This window comes from Apodemus sylvaticus, chromosome 22, assembly GCF_947179515.1.
Source record: "Apodemus sylvaticus chromosome 22, mApoSyl1.1, whole genome shotgun sequence".
NCBI classification, from domain to species: Eukaryota; Metazoa; Chordata; class Mammalia; order Rodentia; family Muridae; genus Apodemus; species Apodemus sylvaticus.
Window position 1 is genome coordinate 33,893,788 of NC_067493.1, and position 22,193 is coordinate 33,915,980.

At 50.4% G+C, this 22,193-nt stretch overlaps 1 protein-coding gene across 2 annotated transcripts in view; it reads left to right on the top strand.

Moving 5' to 3' along the window:
• The window catches only part of Hip1 (huntingtin interacting protein 1), a 136,756-nt gene that overhangs the window by 76,455 nt on the left and 38,108 nt on the right, over nucleotides 1-22,193 (top strand). For both annotated transcript variants that reach the window (XM_052169164.1, XM_052169165.1), the window contains exons 2-9: nucleotides 3,681-3,744; nucleotides 6,263-6,405; nucleotides 7,633-7,689; nucleotides 10,063-10,143; nucleotides 12,660-12,736; nucleotides 13,661-13,722; nucleotides 15,475-15,615; nucleotides 21,141-21,198. In XM_052169164.1, coding sequence (XP_052025124.1) covers nucleotides 3,681-3,744; nucleotides 6,263-6,405; nucleotides 7,633-7,689; nucleotides 10,063-10,143; nucleotides 12,660-12,736; nucleotides 13,661-13,722; nucleotides 15,475-15,615; nucleotides 21,141-21,198 — 683 coding nt within the window. The remainder of the gene's footprint in view (nucleotides 1-3,680; nucleotides 3,745-6,262; nucleotides 6,406-7,632; nucleotides 7,690-10,062; nucleotides 10,144-12,659; nucleotides 12,737-13,660; nucleotides 13,723-15,474; nucleotides 15,616-21,140; nucleotides 21,199-22,193) is intronic.

Sequence of the window (22,193 nt, forward strand, 5' to 3'; positions counted from 1 at the left end):
GTGTTGAGAGGCCGTGTTGATTACAGAAGCCGATCTGTAGGCAAGAACCACGGTCTCTGATTCACGGGCATCTCCACACTGGTGCCTGTTGTTGCTGGGACCATATCAGGTACACTGGCAACACTGAATGAGCTCTTGAGAGTGTAACTCCCCCCCCTCCCCCCACTCGTCCCATGCTCGCTCCCAGCTACAGAAGAGGATAGGGGGTAACAGGTTCAGAGGTGGGGGAACTTACATGTCCCCAAAGGAACTTATAACGGTATTTTCTTTACTTTTCTTTTCTTTTCTTTTTTTTTTTTTTTTTTTGGTTTATTTATTATTATATGTAAGTACACTGTAGCTGTTGTCTTAGTCAAGGTTTCTATTCCTGCACAAACATCATGACTAAGAAGCAAGTTGGGGAGGAAAGGGTTTATTGAGCGTACACTTCCACGCAGCTGTTTATCACTAAAGGAAGTCAGGACTGGAACTCAAGCAGGTCAGGAAGCAGGAGCTGATGCAGAGGCCATGGAGGGATGTTTCTTACTGGCTTGCTTCCCGGCTTGCTCAGCCTGCTCTCTTATAGAACCCAAGAGCACCAGCCCAAAGATGGAACCACCCACAAGGGGCCCTCCCCACTTGATCACTAATTGAGAAAATGCCCCACAGCTGGATCTCATGGAGGCACTTCCCCAACTGAAGCTCCTTTCTCTGTGATAACTCCAGCCTGTGTCAAGTTGACACACAAACCAGCCAGTACAGCTGTCTTTAGACACAGCAGAAGAGGGCGTCAGATCTCATTACAGATGGTTGTGAGCTGCCATGTGGTTGCTGGGATTTGAACTCAGGATCTTTGGAAGAGCAGTCAGTGTGCTCTTAACCACTGAGTCATCTCTCTCCGGCCCCCGGTATTTTCATTTTACATTTATTTGCTCAGTGTGTGTGTGTGTGTGTGTGTGTGTGTGTGTGTATGTGGTGGGGTTGAAATACGAGGGCGCATGTGTGAAGGCTGCAGATCCATTTTTCAGAGTAATTTCTCTCCTACTGCAGGTTCTAGAGGGTTGTTGGCAAGCACACTTTACCCACTGAGCCACCTTGCTAACCCGGTAGTTAATATCTGTTGTCAACTTGGCAGGGCTCAGAATCACCTGAGACAAGCCCTTGCGCCTGTCTGTGTGAGAGTTTCCCCGATTGAGTTAAAGTAGATAGGAAAACCCACTCCACAGGTGAGCCGCATTCATCCGTCTCTGCTTCCTGACTGGGATGCCCTGGGACAAGCTGTCTCACACTCCTGCTCCTGTGCCTTCCCCACCATGATGGGGATGTACCCTCAGACCGTAAGCTATAACCTACCCTCAGTCTCAGGTCTGAGAGATCCCCCTAAAACATGGCTTCTTCCCCAAACCCCGTGCTAGACCCGTTCCTCCTCAGCTGTGTGGACCCAGGCCTGGAGGCCGCGGGCCCTTAAGTACAGCACTGAAGAAAACACCTCATTGGCAGCATCTGTGGGTCCCCAGCACCAGTCTCATTGTCCTAATATCTAGGATCCTCTCCCACACAGTGGGGGCCTCATCTAGCTCCAACCGGTCTGCTTCCCTCACCGTCAACCAGAGAAGTGATTGACAGGCGAAGTGATCTAGAGTCTGGCCTTGATTTGCTTCAAGGAAGGAGAGGTCAGTGGTCGGTGATACCCAAGTACAAGATCTACAGGTGGCAACTGCAAGAAAGAGGAAAAGCCCACCTGTCACAGGTGGTTTTTTGTTTTTGTTTTGTTGTTGTTGTTGTTTTTTTTGTTTTTTTTTGTTTTTTTTGAGACAGGGTTTCTCTGTATAGCCCTGGCTGTCCTGGAATTCACTCTGTAGACCAGGCTGGCCTCGAACTCAGAAATCTACCTGCCTCTGCCTCCCAAGTGCTGGGATTACAGGCGTGCACCACCACGCCCAGCCCGGTCACAGGTTTTTAGTTTATTCCTTGGAGGCAAGGTCCCATGTAGCCCAGTCTGGCCTCAAGTACCCTCAGGAACTGAGGCTAGCCCTGAAGATCAAGGGATCCTCCTGCCTCTACCTCCAAAGTATTTGGATTACAGATAAGGTACCATATACCACTGTAGCACCCACTTTTGAACATGAAGTTTTAGGGTGCTTGGATATAGCTCAGATAGAAGAGCACTTGCCTAGTATGCATGAAGACTAGGGTCCCAGCACCATTATAAGTCAGTATTGGGGGGCACTCAGGAGGTAGAGACAGGCGGATCAGTAGTTCAGGTTCATTCCTGGCTACATACCAAGTCTGAAATAGGCCAGTCCAGGCTGTATTTATGTATGTTTGAGTGCCTCCATAAATAATCAAAGGTTTAAAAAATAATAATTTAGAAAAAGAAGTTTTATGTGTCTGAGTGCTTTGTCTGAACGTGTGTCTGTGTATTGTTTATGTGCTTGGTGCCGGCAGAGGCAGAAAAGGCCGGCACATCCCTTGGAACTAGAGTTACAGACGGTTATAATACACTATGTGGGTACTGGGACCATTGTAAGAACAGACGATGCTCTTAACCACTGAGCCATCTCTCCAGCTCCAAACAAAACATTTCGTCCGTGTACTCTTGCTCCTGGAAATCTACCCCTTAGAAATAAAAACATCACTTATAGGTTGGAGATCTGGCTCAGTGGTTGAGAGCACTGACTGCTCTCGCAGAGGTCATGAGTTCAAATCTCAGCAACCGTAGGATGGCTCACAACCATCTGTAATGTGAAAGAAATAAAAACCTATGGGCTGGAGCAAGAGGGGGAGAGGGAAGGGGGAAAAATAATAAATCTCTTAAAAGTTTTGAACCACAAAATAGCCTCGATGACATGATACCGTTTAGCATTCATGCACATTGCTCGCGTGTCTGTATTAAAATTAACAAGTCGAGACTTTTGAAAACAACAGGAAAGGAATAGTTTCACGTTTTTCCGTGTAATTAAGGAAGGAAAAGGGATTTGCCCTCAAGTTGGAAGATGACCAAGAGTGGATGGTGAATCAGAGAAACCCTTTGGAAGTGTTGTTTTATCATTTGGGGGAGGGTACTTGCTACCGCTCTTGTGTGAAGATCAGGGGACATCTTTGTGGATTGGGCTGTCCCAGTCCATCTCCCTGGGGTCCTGGGAGGGGCATTACAGTTGTCGGGTTTGCTGGGCCAGCGCCCTTCCCCCATCTGGCCAGCCCCAGGCAGGGAAGGGTTAGAAATGGCAGAGGGGTAGCTGGCTGGGCTCAGGCCACAGTGACTCCCTGACATTGGCGTCTCTTCCTCTTGTATTCTGAGGAATAATGTTTCCCCGGGGCGGGGGGGGGGGGGGGGGGGGGGCGGGGTGAAGAAGCCTTTCCTTTGTGTGGCCCTTTAATTACCATGCTGTTGTGCCAAGCCGGCGAGTAGCAGGCGGGTCCGGCAGCTGGGCACAGCCATGCCAGGCAGCAGAGCCTGCTCCCTTGGGACCACTTGGGACAGCTGCTCTGGGAGTGATGCCCACCTCTGCGCCCCCCTCCCCTAAGCTGGGTACTCAAGAGGCTCTAGAGGGCCCTGGATGGTCTCTTGGCCCTCTGCGATACCAAGGGTCATTGGAGGAGGAGTGGGGTGTTGGGGAGGAGGAAGGGGGAGGGGTCTCAGTAACTCTAAGAGGCTTATTTATTTCATCTTCTTCCCCTCCCCCATCTTGTTTTTGCAGACGGTCAGCGTCAATAAGGCCATTAATACGCAGGAAGTGGCCGTGAAGGAAAAACATGCCAGGAATATCCTTTTGGACTGAATCCCCGGGAGGCCGACTCTGGGCTGGAAGGGGGTCAAATGGTGGGAACCGAGGTCAGGAGGAGGCTTCTTGCTCAGCAACAGGAAGAGTAGCCCTTGCCAGGGCCAGGAGCTGCCCATGGAAGCCACTTCTAGTGTAACCACAGACTCAGAGAGTCTGGTCTCAGACACCCCAGCCTGGCAGTGTCCAAGGGTCCCAGGAGGCCAGCAAGCCATGATTTCTCTTTCTTAAGATTTATTTCTTTATTGTATGTGTATAAGTATTCTATCTGCATATACACCTGCATGCCAGAAAAGGACATCAGACCCCATTACAGATGGTTGTGAGCCACCACGTGGTTGCTGGGAATTGAACCCAAGACCTCTGGAAGAGCAGATAGTTGCTCCTAACTGTTGAGCCATTGGTCCAGCCCCCAGCTCAGGCCTGTTCTTGTAGCCCAGATTGGCCTCAGATTCACAATGTAGCTGAGGGTAACCTTGAACTCCTGACTTCTGGAATGCTGGGATTACAAGCGTGTACCACAGCACTCAGTTTTTATGCAGTGTTGGCATGAAAACCAGGGCTTCATGCGTATGAGGCAAGTTCTACCAACTGAGCTATATTTAAATTTTTTATTTGCTTGTTCATTTTATCGTATTTTTATACCTGTATGGGTGTTTTGCCCGCACATGTCTATACATACTTGCAGTGCACATGGTGGCCAGAAGAGGGCACCAGATCATCTGGAACTGGAGTTGGGGACAGTGGTGTGCTGGGAACAGAATCCTTGAGTCCTTGAGGAGCAGCTGGTACCCTTAATCCCTGAGCTGTCTCTTTATAATTTTTTTTTTTTTTTGAGAGACAGGGTTTCTCTGTGTAGCCCTGGCTGTCCTGGAACTCACTCTGTAGACCAGGCTGGCCTTGAACTCAGAAATCTGTCTGCCTCTGCCTCCCAAGAGCTGGGATTAAAGGCATGTGCCACCACTGCCCCCGCTAAGCTGTCTCTTCTTTATTGATGGGTTTCAACGGTGGTTTTGAAACAGGTCTTCATTGTGTCCACCATGTTGGCCCAAAGTTGGTATTCTCCTACCTCAAGATCTTACCGGGATTGTAGTTGTGTGTTGCCCTGCCCAGCTTCTGACCTCACTTTAATCATGGATGAGAAAGTCTGCTGAGCTGACTGGCTCAGCAGGCAAAGGCACAGGCCTCACTACTCAAGCCTGACATCCTGAGTCTGGTTGGCAGAACCCACAGTGTGAGAAAAAACCTCAAGGTTGTTCTCCAACATCCGTGCGCGTCCTGCAGCTCTGTGACACTCAGACAGGCATGGCACACATGTGAACAGTAACGACAAGCCAACCAAAAGTCAAAGAAGATCCAGGTGGGGTGGTGCATGGCTTTAATCCCAGCCAGGAGGCAGAAGCAGGAGGATCTCTGTGAGTTCAAGGTCAGCCTGGTCTATAGTGTAAGTTCCAGGACAGCCAGGGCCACACAGAGAAACTCTGCCTCAAAAAAAAAGAAAAAGTGTAAACACGTGTTAAATTGTTGGCATTGGCCGGGCAGTAGTGGAGCAGGACCTTAATCCCAGCACTTGGGAGGCAGAGGCAAATGGATTTCTGAGTTCGAGGCCAGCCTGGTCTACAAAGGGAGTTCCAGGACAGCCAGGGCTACACAGAGAAACCCTGTCTCAGAAAAAGAAAAAAAAATGAAAATGTTGGCATTGGTCCCAAGATAAGTCCATCCTACATCTGGCTGAGTCAGAAACGACAAGACAAGACCAACCCTGGCCCAGGGCCACATGTTTAGATTATAGGTGGCACCTGCCTTTTAATCTCAGCCATCAGAAGCAAGCAGAATGATTGCCATGATTTGGAGGCCAGCCTGGGCTACAGGGTGAGACTATTTCATTAATACCAAAATCCGGCAAGGGTCTGGTGGTGTAGCCCAGATAGTGCTTGGCTGACATGCACAGAGTTCTCAGGCCCAGCCCAAGGTGTGGGCCTGCATCCCTCTCATCCCAGAAGTCTGGAAGCAGAGATAGAAGGATCAAAAGTTAACATACTAAGTTCCAGGATAACCTGGGCTACTTAAAGTTGACCCTGTCTCAAAGAGACAGGTAATGGGTGCCAGTAAGATGGCTCAGCGGATGTTAAAGGGAGCTTGTCTTCAAGCCTGAAGCCCTGAATTCAGTCCTGGACACCCCACGTGGAACTGCCAACAGATTGCTGCCCTCTGACTTCTATACACGTACCTGGGCATAGGGGTGCCCACATGTATATAAGTATGCATGTTGCGCACCGCGCGCGCACACCCACACACACCCTACATAAATAAATTTAAAATGTAATTAAAAAGAAAGAATTCCCTTTCAGGGGAAACTTATAAAATAGGGAACGAAGTATTTATCCCTTCAGCCTCCAGGCAAGCACTGTAAAACTGTGGGGTCATAGCCCTGAGCAGTGCCCCGCCTCCCCCTTCCCCAGCTCCACCCACAGGCCCTTGTCTTCCTTGACTCCTCCCACCGTGTATTCTGGGCACCCACCATGAGAAAGGGGCGCAGACCTTTTGGTCCGTGGTCAACCGACTGCCTCTCTCCAGCAACGCCATGCTGTGCTGGAAGTTCTGCCACGTGTTCCACAAACTTCTCCGAGACGGACATCCGAACGTGAGTCCCTGGGGCCTCAGGGGAGGCACAGGCGGGGACTGTGACACCTGAGTTCCGCTCCTGCTGTCAGGTACAGATGCCAGGGAGCAGAAACGGGAATCGAAACTTTATTTTTATTTATTTATTTATTTTTGATTTTTTGGATTTGGTTTTTTCGAGACAGGGTTTCTCTGTGTAGCCCTGGCTGTCCTGGAACTCACTCTGTAGACCAAGCTGGCCTCCAACTCAGAAATCCCCCTGCCTCTGCCTCCCAGAGTGCTGGGATTACAGGCGTGCGCCACCACCGCCTGGCTGAATCGAAACTTTAAAGATATGTTTTTATTTATATGCGTGAGTGTATGCCACGTGTGTCCAGTTGCCTCACGAGGCCAAAAGTAGGCGTCAGATCCCCGGGAGCCGGAAGTACAGGATGTTGCGAGCCCCGGGGAAAGAAACTGCAGAGCACCCTTAACTGCAGAGCCATCTCTCCAGCCCCGGGAACTGAATCTTTAAAACTATTTTACTCAGAGAGCTAGCAGTTGGAGATCACGTCTTCTAGCTCACCTCAAGCCACAGATTAGATAGGAGGTGAGGGGGCGGAGTCAAAGGCTTGTCAATCACTTTGGGATTCAGGTTTGCCCCTTTGGCCCGGTGGTCAGCCATATTTCTGATCATAAAACCCCACTCTCGATAAGTGTACCTCTTTTATGACCATCCCTTGCAATCTTCTCTCGTCTTGTGGATCTCTGGGCTCAAATGCTTTTTGAAATACTGAGCCGAGGTAGTGTCTACCGGTATCCACCTGTCGCAGAGGCACCTGGGCTGAGAGGTGGACACTCAAACCGCGACTGTGCCAAGCCGGTAACATTGTATGTGTACTGATTACTTCTAACAATATGGAGCAAGTGCATTAGGGATGAATACAGATATGTCCCCAGCCCTTTGCATCCTTCCTGACCCCCATCAAAAAAAAAGTAGCTGTCAGCCCAACACAATAGTCACTGGAACGGAGAGAGACAGAGAGAACTGATTCCTGAATATCGTCCACTAACTCACGTGTGTGCTCTGGCACGTGTGGAGATCACACACACACACACACATAAGAGGCCGCTGCCTGCCGCCCACCCTCCCCTCTGATCCCCACAGGAGGCGGTGCGTCCCTTCCGATCTGTCTCTTCCCCACCCGAGCCCCAGGAAGGCTGCTCCCTGGCCACCCCGTCACCCCTCGTGCCTCTTCTTCTTTCCTAGGTGCTGAAAGACTCCCTGAGATACAAAAATGAGTTAAGCGACATGAGCAGGATGTGGGTGAGTACGGAGATGCGCCCGGGGACCCCTGCTTCTCACCCCGACACAGCCAAACGAAGAGCACGGGATATAGCAGGTCGTCTCCCGCCTCTTGGTCTGGTCGAGACGACATCTCGTGGAACCTGGCTCACCACGTAGCCAAGGTTGACCTAGAACTCATGATCTTCCTGTCTCCGCTTGTGTGCACAGTCAAGTTCAGTGTATCCGGGGCGGAGAAGGGGCCAGCACTCCGCCCACTGAACCACATCCTAGCCCGGCTCGATTGTTTAGTTTCTCCCATGAGTCTTGGGGGTGAGCTAAAGATGCCGCCACATGCGTTGTCTTGTCGGAAGTCCCCCCCTTCCTCCCCGGAAGCTACAGGAACGCTCTGGGTTCCCTCTCATGGAGTGGGGCTCCCTCACAAGAACTTGCTGTTGTGCCTGCGCCCTTTCTGATCACCATACATTGCAGTAGTAATTCTTTGGTTTGGGGCTGACGACATTGTTCATCAGTTAGAACGCTAGCTGCTCTTCCAAAGGCCCCGAGTTTAATTCCCAGCCACCCCCATGGAGGTCACTATCACCTGTAACTCCAAAGCTCCAGCGACCTCTTCTGGCCTCCTCGACATGCGCATGTGCAGGGCACAGACCTATAGACACAGAAAGCACCTAAACGCATAATAATAAAGGGAAAAGTTGAAGATTTATTATTTCTTTGCTGGAGGGCTCCATAGGTAGCCCAGGCTAGCCTATAACTTGTACTCTTCCTACTTTAGCCTCCTAAACACTGGGATTACCGGCATGCAGTGCAGGGAGAAGGTGCTAAAGGTTCGAGGATATGCCCCTGGGTGTGGGGGCCAGCTGTCAGCCGTGGGCGTTGTTCCTCAGGAGCTGTCCGTCTTGGATTTTGATATTGTCTTTTTTTCAGGTTTTTGAGGCAGGGTCCTTAGTGCTGGCTGGCTAGGAATTCACCAGGTAGACCAGGCTGGCCTCCAAGTCCCTGAGATTGCCCCACCTCTGTCTCCCGAGTGCTGGGATGTAAGGCGGGCCACCACACCACACCACACCAAGCCTCCCACCTTGAGTTTTAAGACAGGAAGGAGCTCATCAGACCTGGGGCTCACCGATTGGTCCAGTGAGCCCCGGGGATCCTCCTGGGTCTGCCTCCCTAGTTCTGGGGTTGCAGCCGTGTCTGAGTATAGCTCAGGCCCTTGGCAAGCACTTTACCAGCCAAGCATCTCCCAGCCCCGTGTTTCTTGTTATCTCAACCCTCTTTTCTTTTATGGATCAATTGGGTCTCATTTTGTAGCTCAGGCTAGCTTCTGTTACAGAGCCTCCTGCCTCAGCTTCCCCAGTGATGGGATTGCAAGTGTGCAAGGCCACACTTGGATTCCTTTAAAATATCCCCCCCTCTCTCTCACTCTCTCTTTCTTTTGTCTCTGGGGCATATACACATGGCGACTGGGTTCAGACTTAGGTCAGAAGAGGGTGTCACATCCACTGGAGTTGAAGTTACGGCAGTTGTGAGTTGGGAACCGAACTCAGGTCCTCTGCAAGAGCAGTATGCACTCCTGACTGCTGAGCCGCATCTCCAGCCCCTCTTTACAGGAGCGCATGCCTTGCAAATATTTTATGCCTATGTTAATGATACCCGTGCCATGCGCTGCTTCTTATAATCAATCCCCTTATCTGTCCTTGGAGCTCTGTCTGGCCATCTGGCATTTCTGGTGAATTTTAGTTATTCTGCTCATTTTCCTTTTGTGCTTTTTGATCCCCCGCTGGGGACGCCCAGCGATTCTTTGAAGTCGGTAACGAAGACAGGTTCCTCCAGAGAGAACCTGTGTTCGCCTCCATAGAGATCGCTCTCAATCAAACACTCCGCTGGATGTTTATGAATTCTGGGGAAGTCCCCCTGGGAGTGTCGGCTGGGTCTCCTTCCCAGCACTGGAATTTACTTCTTTTATCACAGAACTGAGGAGAGGAAATTGGAATTGATTGTTCTCAGGGATACCCTCCATATTAGAGTGCCGGCTGGAAATAAACGCCCTTTAAATTTCTATTTATTGTTTTAGGTTGCGTGCGTGCGTGCGTGCGTGCGTGCGTGCGTGCGTGTGTGTGTGTGTGTGCATGTATGTGTGGGTGCATGGCTGCCGGAGTCCGCACTTTTCCATTGTGTAGGACCCTGAGGTGATCAGGCATGGTGGAAAACAGCTTTACCCTCTGGGCCATTTTTTTCTGCCTCATCTTTTTCTACCGGGCGGGTCCCAGGGATTAAACTAAGGTTGTTGTACCTGGCAGTGGGAGCCCTCGTCCACTGAGCAATCAGGCAGCCCAAGAAGATTTAAGAGGCAACCCTGCCTCACTACTGATGCAGCTTCCTCTCTTCTTCCCCAAGGGCCACCTGAGCGAGGGGTATGGACAGCTGTGCAGCATCTACCTCAAACTGCTGAGAACAAGGATGGAGTACCACACCAAAGTGAGCATCTGTCTGCCATTCTCCATGGCTCCGCTCCCTCACCATGCTGCCTCCCTCTGGCCCCGCCCATCTGGCCCCGCCTCCCTCTAGGCTCGCCCCCCTCTAGGCCCACCTCCTTCCAGCCTCTCCATGATCTTTATTCTCATTGGGAAACAGCCTGGGACCTTGGGGAGTAGGGATGCTATGGCCCGACTCTGAGGAGAAATCAACTGATAGAACAGTGCTGTGAAGGAGCTCTGGGTGTGACCAGCCATTCGACCTATGCTTATGGGTTTTTCTGATTTCACAAATAGGAAAACGACCAATGTCTAGTGGGAGGTGTTCCCTGGGGAAAACGCAAACATCTATCTTTCTCGAGAGATAGATAGATATAGAGATAGTTAGATAGATACATGATAGGTATATGGAGAGAGAGAGAGAGAGAGAGAGAGAGAGAGAGAGAGAGAGAGAGAGCATATATGTGTGTGCACTATGTATATGCAGTGCCCAAGGTGGCCAGCAGAGGGCGGCAGATACTCCAGAAAAAGAGATGTAGACAGATCTGAGGTTCTCTGGTGGTGCTGGGACCTTAACCCGCCTCCTGTGAGAGAGCACAAGTGCTATGAACTGCTGTGCCACCAATCCCTCTTGTCTTGGATTTGGATTGTTTGTCTGTCTGTCTGTCTGTCTGTCTGTCTGTTTGTTTGTTTGTTTATTGGTGGCGGCAGGGTCAGAGGACATCCTATGAGAGTCAGTTCTTTCAGGGCTGCTTAGATTAGCTCAGAGATCAAGAGCACAGGCTGTTTCTAAAGGAGGCGTAGGGTTCAGGTCCAGCGCCGGTACAGCAGCAGTCATCTGTCATTGCAGTTCTAGGGGACCCATGGATCTTTGCTACCCTCTGTGTGCACCAAACACATACACAGTGAATATTCATAAGTGCACACAAGACACTCAATACCCAAAAATAAAAATAAACCTTAAAAAAAAATGCTTAGAGCCAGGCAGTGGTGACTCACACCTTTATTAGCACCAGCATTTGGGAGGCAGAGGCAGGCGGATCTCTTTGAATTCGAGGCCAGCCTGGCCTATAGAGCGAGTTCCAGGACAATTCGGGCTACACAGAGAAACCCTGTCTGGAACCCCTTTTCCCCCAAAAGAGTAAGAAAGCAAAAAATAAGTGGCATCTCCTCCTGTTCTATGTCCATGTCACAGTGTCACTCTGGAATTTAGAAGCTCTTTGAGGCAATGGCCACCTGTCTCATTATGATCTATTCCCTTGTTCTACCGTGTCCAGCAGCTGAGGCAGGAGGATTATTTGAATCCAGGAGGAGATGTAACTAAATGAACCGAGTGCTTGCCTAGTCTGCCCAAAGCCCAGCACTGCATCAGCCTAGTAGAGTGTGCATACCTATAACCCCAACACTTAGGACACGGAGACAGGAGGATGAAGAGTTTAACACTCTCCTTAGCTACATAGTATAATTCAACCTGGGCTACATGGGACCCTGCCTCAAAACAAAAACAAGAAAAAGGAAACAAAATTAAAAAAAAAAAATTACTTGTGGGCTGGAGAGATGGCTCAGCAGTTAAGAGCACTGACTGCTCTTCCAAAGGTCCTGAGTTCAAATCCCAGCTACCACATGGTGACTTACAACCATCTATAATTAGATCTGTCGCCCTCTTCTGGGGTGTCTGAAGACAGCTACAGTATACTTTATTTATTTTATTTTATTTTTTTTCCGAGATAGGGTTTCTCTGTGTAGCCCTGGCTGTCCTGGAACTCACTCTGTAGACCAGGCTGGCATCGAATTCAGAAATCCGCCTGCCTCTGCCTCCCAAGTGCTGGCTGGGATCAAAGGCATGCGCCACCACTGCCCGGCCTACAGTGTACTTTAAATATAATAAATAAATAAATCTTAAACAAACAAATAAACAAAACACTTGAATACATGGGCCTGTGTCTTCTGGACTCCCATGAGCTCACAAGAGCAGCTCTCCTAAACTGCTAAGGCTGAAGAGATGGCCTGGGAATCAGGAGACCCGTGACAAATGAGTGTGAGCTACCCAGGGATTCCAGATGATTGCCAGGGGAACAGTCTCACATGCTAGGTCTCATTGTTCCCTGGGAGAACATGCTCAGAGTGTTCAGGGGCTTGTGTTGCAAGGGAGGAGCCTTCAGGTCCGAGGGCGGAGCCTTCAGGTCTGATGATGGGTATTCAATAGTATGTGCTCTTTCATGGGAGTCAGTAAAGGGTCTGTCTGTATTCGTGAGGTCATATAGACTGACCCTGTCTTCCTCAAAAGAATGTCGTTGACAGAGGACCTGCTACATGCTTAATATAGGCAGCTTGTCCCCACCCTGGTCCCTTTGGGCTGTGCGAGGGCTTTTTTTCTTTTTCCTGAGGTACTGAGGGTTGAACTCAGGGCGTTGTGCTTGCAAGGGAGCCACTGTACGGCTGATAGCACTGTAACCACTGAGCTGCATCCTCAGCCCTCTTGTGCTTCATTCTGTCTTCCTTCACTCCGATTCCTTCCAGAATCCCAGGTTCCCGGGCAACCTCCAGATGAGCGACCGACAGCTAGATGAGGCTGGAGAAAGTGACGTTAACAACTTGTAAGTGGCCATCTTTCTGCTCCAGGCCTAGTAGGGAAGTAAGCTTTTCAGGGTTTTTTTGCCCCTGGTGATGGTAAGAGGGTCTGACGGAAGGAGGCAGAGGCTGGGGTGAGGGTTAAGTCCCCTGGGTAACTTGTCCTCGGGGCCACTTATCGCTAGTGTTGAATCCGGCTGGACTCCTGCCCAGGCGTATTTCACCCTGGCTTCCTTGTCATAGCCTCCACTTTCTAATCTAAAACTAAGCACTGTCATCTTTTTCCCTGTGGACCATTGAGAGGCTTAGTCTTTAATATATGCTTAGGATGAAGCTGGAGTGTGTGAACATGCAGACGAGTATCCACCTTGTGCACCTGGGAACCCTCAGCACAGGGAAGCAGGAAAGAGCATGAGGGTGGTGTGAACCTGGCTTTGGTGGCTGGGGGCGTGGCTCAGTGGTAGAGCCGCTGCCTAGAATTCCCCAGGGAGGGGCTGGGGGCGTGGCTCAGTGGTAGAGCCCCTGCCTAGAATCCCCCAGGGAGGGGCTGGGGGGTGTGGCTCAGTGGTAGAGCCCCTGCCTAGAATCCCCCAGGGAGGGGCTGGGGGGTGTGGCTCAGTGGTAGAGCCCCTGCTTAGAATTCCCCAGGGAGGGGCTGGGGGCATGGCTCAGCAAGAGAGCCCCTGCCTAGAATCCCCCAGTGAGGGGGCCGGGGGCGTGGCTCAGCGGTAGAGCCCCTGCCTAGAATCCTCCAATGAGGGGCTGGGGGCGTGGCTCAGTGGTAGAGCCCCTGCCTAGAATCCTCCAATGTGGGGCTGGGGGTATGGCTCAGCGGTAGAGCCCCTGCCTAGAATCCTCCAGTGAGGGGCTGATTCCATCCACATCATTGGGTTAAGGCATTGAGGAGAGTCAGGCCTATAGACTCTAATTTCTGTTTCTTCTTGTGGTAGTTTTCAGCTCACAGTGGAGATGTTTGATTACCTGGAGTGCGAACTGAACCTCTTCCAGACTGGTAAGTGACTTCCCTCTTAGCCAAGCCAGGCTGCCACGGGACTCAATCTCCTGATTCCCAGCCTGATTCTGATTGGTCCAGCCCGTTCGTTGTTGGTCTTTTTGCATTGCTGTAGCACAGGCTGGCCGCATTCTCACAGCGTCCTCCTAGCCCAGACATCTGAGCATCAGGTGTACAGGCTCACACCGCCACACCCTTGCCTGAGCCCTGTTTGTCATGCGTTCAGCAGAGAGCATCAGCGCAGGCCTGTCACTCCAGCCTCTGCTCTCGATCCTTGCAGGCAGAGGTGGATGCACCTATAGGGTTTTTTTTTTTTTGTAGATCCGCCCACTTCCAGCTCCAGAGTGCTTGGACTAAAGGCAAATGTGCCAGGCTGCTCCTGCACATTATTGAAGAAAGTTATTTCATATCAGATAGGGAGACCGGCCCCTCTGCACCTTCCAAGTTGCTTCCCTCCAGAAGCCCTGGCCATCAAGCCCCCCGAGGCTACTTTGTCCTTTCCGACAGTCATTGGATGGTGGTCACAGTTCCAGCCAGTCCTGTCTGTGATCGGAGCTGGCCTTCTACCAAGGCGTGCTTTCTGCTCAGAAGGACGGCTGTTCTCGAGCTGGGGCTATGCCTCAGCTTGTGGAGTGTCTGCCTAGCGCGCGTACAGCCCTGGGTATGTGTATATGATTGGATACGGTGCACATACCTGTAATGTCAACACTCGGGATTAGAAGTTCAAGGGCATCCCACACTCCCAGCAGGTCGTCTTGTCCTGCTCACTGTTCTCATCAGACCTTGTGAGACATGGGCTATCATTACCCATGGTGCTTCGCGGAAGAGCATCCCGAGGCCCAGCCCGGCTGAGAAACATATCTACACGCACGCTGCTGTAGCTGGTGTGGGGTCAAGGGGCATTCCCAGAAGTAGGTGGAGATAGCTCTGATTTCTTGTCAGGAGCCTGAGGAAGCCTGTGGACACAGCTGCCTGCCTTACAATGACAGCTGCTTTTAATTTGTGTCATGAAAGGCTACCTTTGATTAGGGTGGTTCAGTTGTCGATGGTTCTTTTGTTTGTTTTTCTTTTGTTGACTCTGTCTCTGCCACCAGCCAAACTCACTCACACGGGTCTATGCAGACTGACAAGGTGAAGCCACCCAAGGACTCTGAGTGTTTACTCATGGCCCCTACTAAGCTCCACACAGTTTGAGACATATATATACATATATACTTGCGCTACTACTACATATATATACATATATATATATATACATATATATGTGTGTATATGTGTGTGTGTGTGTGTGTGTGTGTATTCTCCAGGCTCAGTGGCCAACCAGTGCAAGAAAGTTAACCAGCCCTTGCTAGGGGTAATGTGGTAGACACCCGTAGTAAGAAACTGAGGCAGATTGCCTAGCATGCGCGGAGTCCTAGGTTCAAATCCTACATAGACCATGCATGGTGATACATTCTTCTCCCAGCGCTGAGCAGGTAGAGGCAGGAAAGAATAGAATTATGTTGAGTGTTTCTGATCAGCCTGTGGACAGTCGTTTTCTGGTTTTCTGAGTCAGGGTGTGTCTGTGTAGCCCTGACTTTCCTGGAACTTGCTCTGTGGACCAGGGTGGCCTCGAACTCAGAGATCCACCAGTCTCTACCCTTGCACGTGCTGGCAAGCACACTGAGTCTGGTTGTATATCATGCCCCTGCTCCTGCCCTCCTGTGGAGATTCCTGTCTCATTGTGGTCTTCCTCCCCATCTTCCTCCCCAGTGTTCAACTCCTTGGACATGTCCCGCTCAGTGTCCGTGACCACCGCTGGCCAGTGCCGCCTCGCGCCACTCATCCAGGTCATCCTGGACTGCAGTCACCTCTACGACTACACCGTCAAGCTGCTCTTCAAGCTCCACTCCTGTGAGTAGGACAGGCTCGGCCGTCTTGTCCCAGGCCAGGCACAGCGTCACGGCCTCAGCAAGTCCCAGAGGCCTGCCGCAGGCAGCGCCCTCGGTACCCCTGGCCTTCTGCTCTGGTCCAAAGGGCCTGCAGCTCCCAGCCATCTCCAAAGGAGAGGGAGCAGCCCACGCTTTAGATTACCCAGTCCTGCTCCTGTCCTCGCAGTCCTGTGTCTTGGGATGGACCTCTGTCTGTCTCCTCCTCCAGCTCTGCCATTCACAAAGGATAGGATGTATTCTTAGAGCCACAGAAAGGACAACACACCCACAGGAGCTAATACAGTGACCTCCAGGCCATCTAGCAACATCTAGTCTATGATAATAGATGGAATTTTAGAGTGAAATAGAAAACAGAAAACAGCCGCAGGGCTAGTAGAAACTTGCTGTGAAGTCCTTAGCTGAGGGAGGGTATAATTTATGGTGCAGCATTTGGTAGAATCCCCCAGGGAGAGACTGGGGACGTGGCTCAGTGGGAGAGCCCCTGCCTAGAATCTCCCAGGGGTGTTGGGGTGTGGCTTATTGTTATCTAGATCTTAACACGCGTACTGCTTGAGTTCAATCCCCACAGTGCAGAATGATGAAATGCAGGTGGATGTAGTGGCACATGCCTACAGAAGAAGGAGGCAAAGGCAGAAAGATCTCTGACAGTTCAGGGCCAGCCTGAAGTACATACTCCACTAGGCAAGCCTTGTTTACACAGTAGGATACTTTCTTAAACACAAGACACTTTCTTTTTTTTTTGTTACTTTTTTTTTATTTGTTTCCCCACCCCCACCCCCACCCCCACCCCCGAGACAGGGTTTCTCTGTGTAGCCCTGGCTGTCCTGGAACTCACTCTGTAGACCAGGCTGGCCTCGACCTCAGAAATCCACCTGCCTCTGCCTCCCAAGTGCTGGGATTACAGGCGTGCCCCACCACCGCCTGCCAAGACACTTTCTTCAAAACAAGCCAATAAACAAACCACAGTTGATACAAGCTCGGGAGAGCTAAATCCTGCCCAGCAGCAGATCCTCTGCATAGTCCGAGAGCTGCTGGTTTGTAGGACTTCTTGTCTTGTTGACCTCATTTTAAAATTTGGGCTGATGGGGGGTGGACTGGCAGGGGGCGAAGGGTAGGCTGGTACCAGATCCGGGTCAGCTGGCTGTGGCTAGAAGTGTGCTGGCAAGATTTGCTCAGGAAAAAGGCACTTGTCATCCAGTCTGATGACCTGAGTTCTCTTTCCAGAGCCCACATTATGGAAGGAGAGAACCTACCACCCTAGTTGGGCATTGACCTTCGCACAGGCCACAGGGAAGCAGGCGCACACCCATTCAATCAGTCATTCAGAATCTCTATCTTTAAATGCAAGTTTCCCCGAATGAAGCTGTTGGAAATCCTCACTGGCAGGTTTTAAGCAAGTGTTCTTTCCCCGAGCCATGCTCACCGCCCCTCACTGTCATCTGCCCAGGTAGCCACCCCGAAGAATGCCCAGAGCATGGCGGGAAACCTAAAACCTCATAGCTAGGAATGGACGCTATTCGTGGTGATTCCAAGGCCTGCCTAGTTGACGTAGCAAATCCCTGTCTCAAGGGGGAAAATAAAATAAAATTAAGCTTAAAAAAGTGAATGCACATACAACACACACACACACACACACACACACACACACACACACACACGCACACCCACATGAAACAGGCAATATTTCAAAAACAATTAACTTACAAGTCATGACCTGCTTGTGGTTTTGTCTTTACATGTTTTTTTATTTCATTCATTTATTTGTTTATTCATGTGTTTGTTTTGGCGCATGTGTGTGTGTTCATACACACATGTAGAAGCTAGAGGACCATTTATAGGTGTTCTCTCTTTTTCCTCCTGGGTCTTCAGGCTTGGCAGTGAACACTTCTACCTGGAACCTCTCCCCAGCCACATCTGGTTATTTGAGACCAGATAAGAGAAATGTTCACTGATTAACGTGGGGTCACTTCCCTAGAGGGTGCTGGCAGTTTGCTTTTCCAGGATTAGAAGGATTTGGTGCCCTAGGGTGTGCCTACTGGAAGCACGGAGGGTGGACCAACTCCCAAAGGAAGGAGACCCTGTTGCTTAGAAACGTTGTCAATTAAAGGCAAGGAGTCATCCCTGGTGGCTGACAGCTGGAAACCTGCAGCCCCTCCCCTTCAGGACCACACCACCAGGGCATGTGGCCCACACCTGTAATCTCAGCCCTTGAGATATAGCAGCAGGAGAATCAGGTCAGCCTGGAGTAAATATCAAAATATAAATAGGTATAGATAAGGGCTGGAGAAATGGCTCAGGAATTGATAGCACTGACTGCTTTTTCCGAGGATCTGGGTTTGATTTTCAATATCCACATAGTGGCTCAGAACCATCTAGAACTCCAGTTCTAGTGGACCCGACATCCTCATTGGATTCCTGAGAGCACTTCATCCAATTGTCTACAGACATACATGAAGGGTAAACACTCCTATACACAAAAATACATAAATATAGCAACAGTTAAATAAAAATATATACCAAGCATAGGTGAACTTATTTTTACTTATGTATCTTATGTATTTTTGTTTTGTTTTATTTGAGAGAGTGTTGTAAATACCAGCTTGGCCCTGAACTCTGAGTGTAGCCCAGGATAACCTTGATTCTTAACCCTCTTCCCTCTTTCTACTCTGCTCCCAGAAGGTGAGCTTATAGGCATGAGCCTCCGAGCCCAACCTTCTGGGTTTTTTTTTTTTTTTTTCCCAGAAAGGGTTTCACTGTGTAGCCCTGGCTGTCCTGGAACTCACTCTGTAGACCAGTCTGGTCTTGAACTCAGAAATCCACCTGCCTCTGCCTCCCAAGTGCTGGGATTAAAGGCAGCACTGCCCAACCCTTCTCTTGTTAATGTTTTAGCACCACATGTGTGCTGTAAAGGAACATATACTAAGCAAGGGCTCCACCACTGAGCCACGCCCCCAGCCCCTCCCTGGGGGATTCTGGGCAGGGCTGTACCACTGAGCCACGCCCCCAGCCTCTCACTGGGGGATTCTAGGCAGGGGCTCTACCACTGAGCCACGCCCCCAGCCCCTCACTGGGGGATTCTAGGCAGGGGCTCTACTACTGAGCCACGCCCCCAGCCCCTCACTGGGGGATTCCAGGCAGGGGCTCTACCGCTAAGCCACGCCCCCAGCCCCTCACTGGGGGATTCTAGGCAGGGGCTCTACCACTGAGCCACGCCCCCAGCCTCTCACTGGGGAATTCTAGGCAGGGGCTCTACCACTGAGCCACGCCCCCAGCCACCAAAGCCAGGTTTTCACACCACCCTCAGGCTCTGTCCTGCTTCCCTGTGCTGAGCCTACCCTGGTGCACAAGGTGGATACTTGTCTGCATATTCACACACTCCAGCTTCATCCTGAGCATATATTAAAGACTAAGCCCCTCACGTTCTCACGCCCCTAATGTTTCACTCAGTTATTTGTAAATCTTACCCAGTTTCCTTTCTTTTTTTTTTTTTTTTTTTTTTTTTTTTTTTTTTTTTTCAAGACAGGGTTTCTCTGTGTAGCCCTGGCTGTCCTGGAACTTACTCTGTAGACCAGGCTGGCTTCGAACTCAGAAATCCATCTTCCTCTGCCTCCCAGAGTGCTGGGATTACAGGCGTGCGCAGCCGCTGCTGCTGCCACCACCACCACCACTCGCCGCCCCGGGCCAGTTTCCTTTTTCTAAGGCGGGATCCCATAACACTTAGTCACTGCTTCTTCTTAGGCCCATTGTAGCTGTGACAGCTTCTCAGACTTCCTTTGTTTTTGATGACCTTGACAGGTTTGAGTTCCGTTTATGTTTTTTTTTCAATGGAATGTTCCTCAATTCAGGTTTTACTGGTATTGTTCTCATAGTATAACTGAGATTAGGGGTTTGGAATTAAGTGTAATTTCTATCCTCGGTCTAATTGTATCTTTTTGGTTTGCTTTTGAACCAAGGACTCTGTGAGGTCCTGGCTGACCTTCAGCGTTCTATCTGCCTGGCTCAGGGTCCTCAGTCCTCCCCGCCCCCTCCCCCAACCCCGCCCTACCGGGTTTCTCTGTATCAGAGCCCTGCCCATCCGGGACTCCCTTTGTAGACAAAGCTGGCCTAGAACTATCAAGATCTGTCTGCCTCTTGTCTCCCGAGTATTGGGATTAAAGTTGCCCGGCACATTCATTACGTTTAAAAATGAGAATTTATACATATAATTTGTGATTATATCACTCCTTCAAAAACCAAAACAAAGCCTGTTGGTAATTATCTGTAACCACAGGCAGAGACAAGAGAAGAGTCAGAAATTCCAGGCCAAGAGCCAGGCAGTGGTGGCACACACCTGTAATCCCAGCACTCTGGGAGGCACAGGCAGATGGATTTCTGAGTTCCAGGCCAGCCTGGTCTACAGAGGGAATTCCAGGACAGCCATGGCTATACAGAGAAACCCTGTCTCAAAAAAAATAAAAAAACAGTTCCAGGCCAGCTTGGGCTACATAGTAAGTTCTAGGCCAGCCTGGACTACATAGTAAGTTCCAGGACAATCAGGGCTACGGTGTGAAACTGTGTCTCAAATAAGAAAAAGCATAACATGGTGGTAGGGTTTGTTGTTTTGGATACAAGAGATGCTGAGGCAGGAGTATAGCTTATGTCCAGGAGTTCGAGGATAACATACTAGACTTGTGTGTCAGAAAGTAAAAGGGGGAGATAAAAGGAGGGGAGGAAGCCGGGCAGTGATGGCGCACGCCTGTAATCCCAGCACTCTGGGAGGCAGAGGCAGGCGGATTTCTGAGTTTGAGGCCAGCCTGGTCTACAGAGTGAGTTCCAGGACAGCCAGGGCTATACAGAGAAACCCTGTCTCGAAAAAACAAAAACAAAACAAAACAAAAAAAAAAAAAAGGAGGGGAGGAAACTGGGGGAAAGGGACAGGGGGGACTTAAATTGGTAATCAATGAAATCAGGCTGGGTGTGTAGCTTGTTGCCTGTCATCTCAGCACATAGGAGAATGAAGCAGGAGACTCATGAGTTCAAAGCCAGCCTGAGCTCTGCAAAAGTAAATAAAGTGAACCTTCTCTCAAAAGTACATAAAGTGAAAACTGAGTTTTGATGCATCCTTGAAATACAGCCTCTCGTGGTGGTCCTCAGAGATTGTCAGGGATTGGCCCCGAGGACCTGTGCTTCTGCAGTGTGACAGAATTAGCCACGCCCTATAGCCTGGGATGCACCTCACCGCTGAGAGAACCCCAGTCCCACTTGCCCTTGTCAGGCCTGTGGTTGATGAATCCTGGCTTCCCCGGGATGCCGGATGCATCCCCCCTGGCCCAATGCAGAAGCTGAGCATCCCGCTGTTGCTACGGGGCTGCCTTAGTTACCAGACCTATGGGCATCTCAGCGAGGAGCGAAGGATCTCAGGGAGGAGGGCCAGCCTGGGAAGGAAGGCTCCATCCCCCCACCCCACCCCCTTCCATGAACTGACATGTTCCTACTGTTTCCCCCCAGGTCTTCCAGCTGACACCCTGCAGGGCCACCGAGACCGTTTCATGGAGCAGTTCACAAAGTAAGTGGTCACCATGTGGGGCTGGGGTAAAGTCCCTGCAGCCTAAGCCTGAGTACCTGCGTTCCGATCCCTAGAACTCATGGAAAAAGCCAGGTGTGGCTGAGCACTTCTGTAGCATGGGAGACAGAGCAGTGGGACCCCTGAGGCTCGGTGGCCAGCCATACTAGCAGAATGTCGAGTTCTCAGCTCAGTGACGGACGCTGTCTTAAAATCAAGTGGAGAATGATAGAGAGGAAGGCATCTGGCATTGACTTATTACCTCTTTACACATGTGGCATATACCTACTTGTGGTCATCTATACACAGACACTCATGCACACAGCACACACAAATACAAGCACATGCATACTGTGATGGTTCGTAGTATTTGGCTCAGGGAATGACACTATTAGGTGTGTCACTGTGTGGGCTTTAAGACCCTCATACGCCTTTAATACCAGCACTTGGGAGGCAGAGGCAGGCGGATTTCTGAGTTCGAGGCCAGCCTGGTGAGTTTCAGGACAGCCAGGGCTACACAGAGAAACCCTGTCTCGAAAAAACCAAAAAAACAAACAAAAAGACCCTCATTCTAGTTACCTGGAAACCAGTATTCTGCTAGCAGCCTTCAGATAAAGATGTAAGACTCTCAGCTCTTCCTGCTTGCCTGGACGCTGCCATGCTCCTGCCTTGATGATAATGGATTGAACCTCTGAACCTGTAAGGCAGCCCCAATTACATGTTGTCCTTGTAAGAGTTGTCTTGGTCATGGTGTCTGCTCATAGCAGTAAAACCCTAACTAAGACACATACAAATATATACACTGTGGGTGGGTCTTCCCTCTTTACTTAAACCTCTGTGGAGAACCTGGAGGTGGTAGTGGTGTGCATTTGTAGTTGCAGCATGCCAGATCTCTGAGAGTTGGTGACCAGCCTGGTCTACATGGTGAATTCCAGGAGAACCAGGCCTGTGTAAAGAGACCCTGACTCAAAGAAAACAAAGGTCAGGGCTGGAGAGAT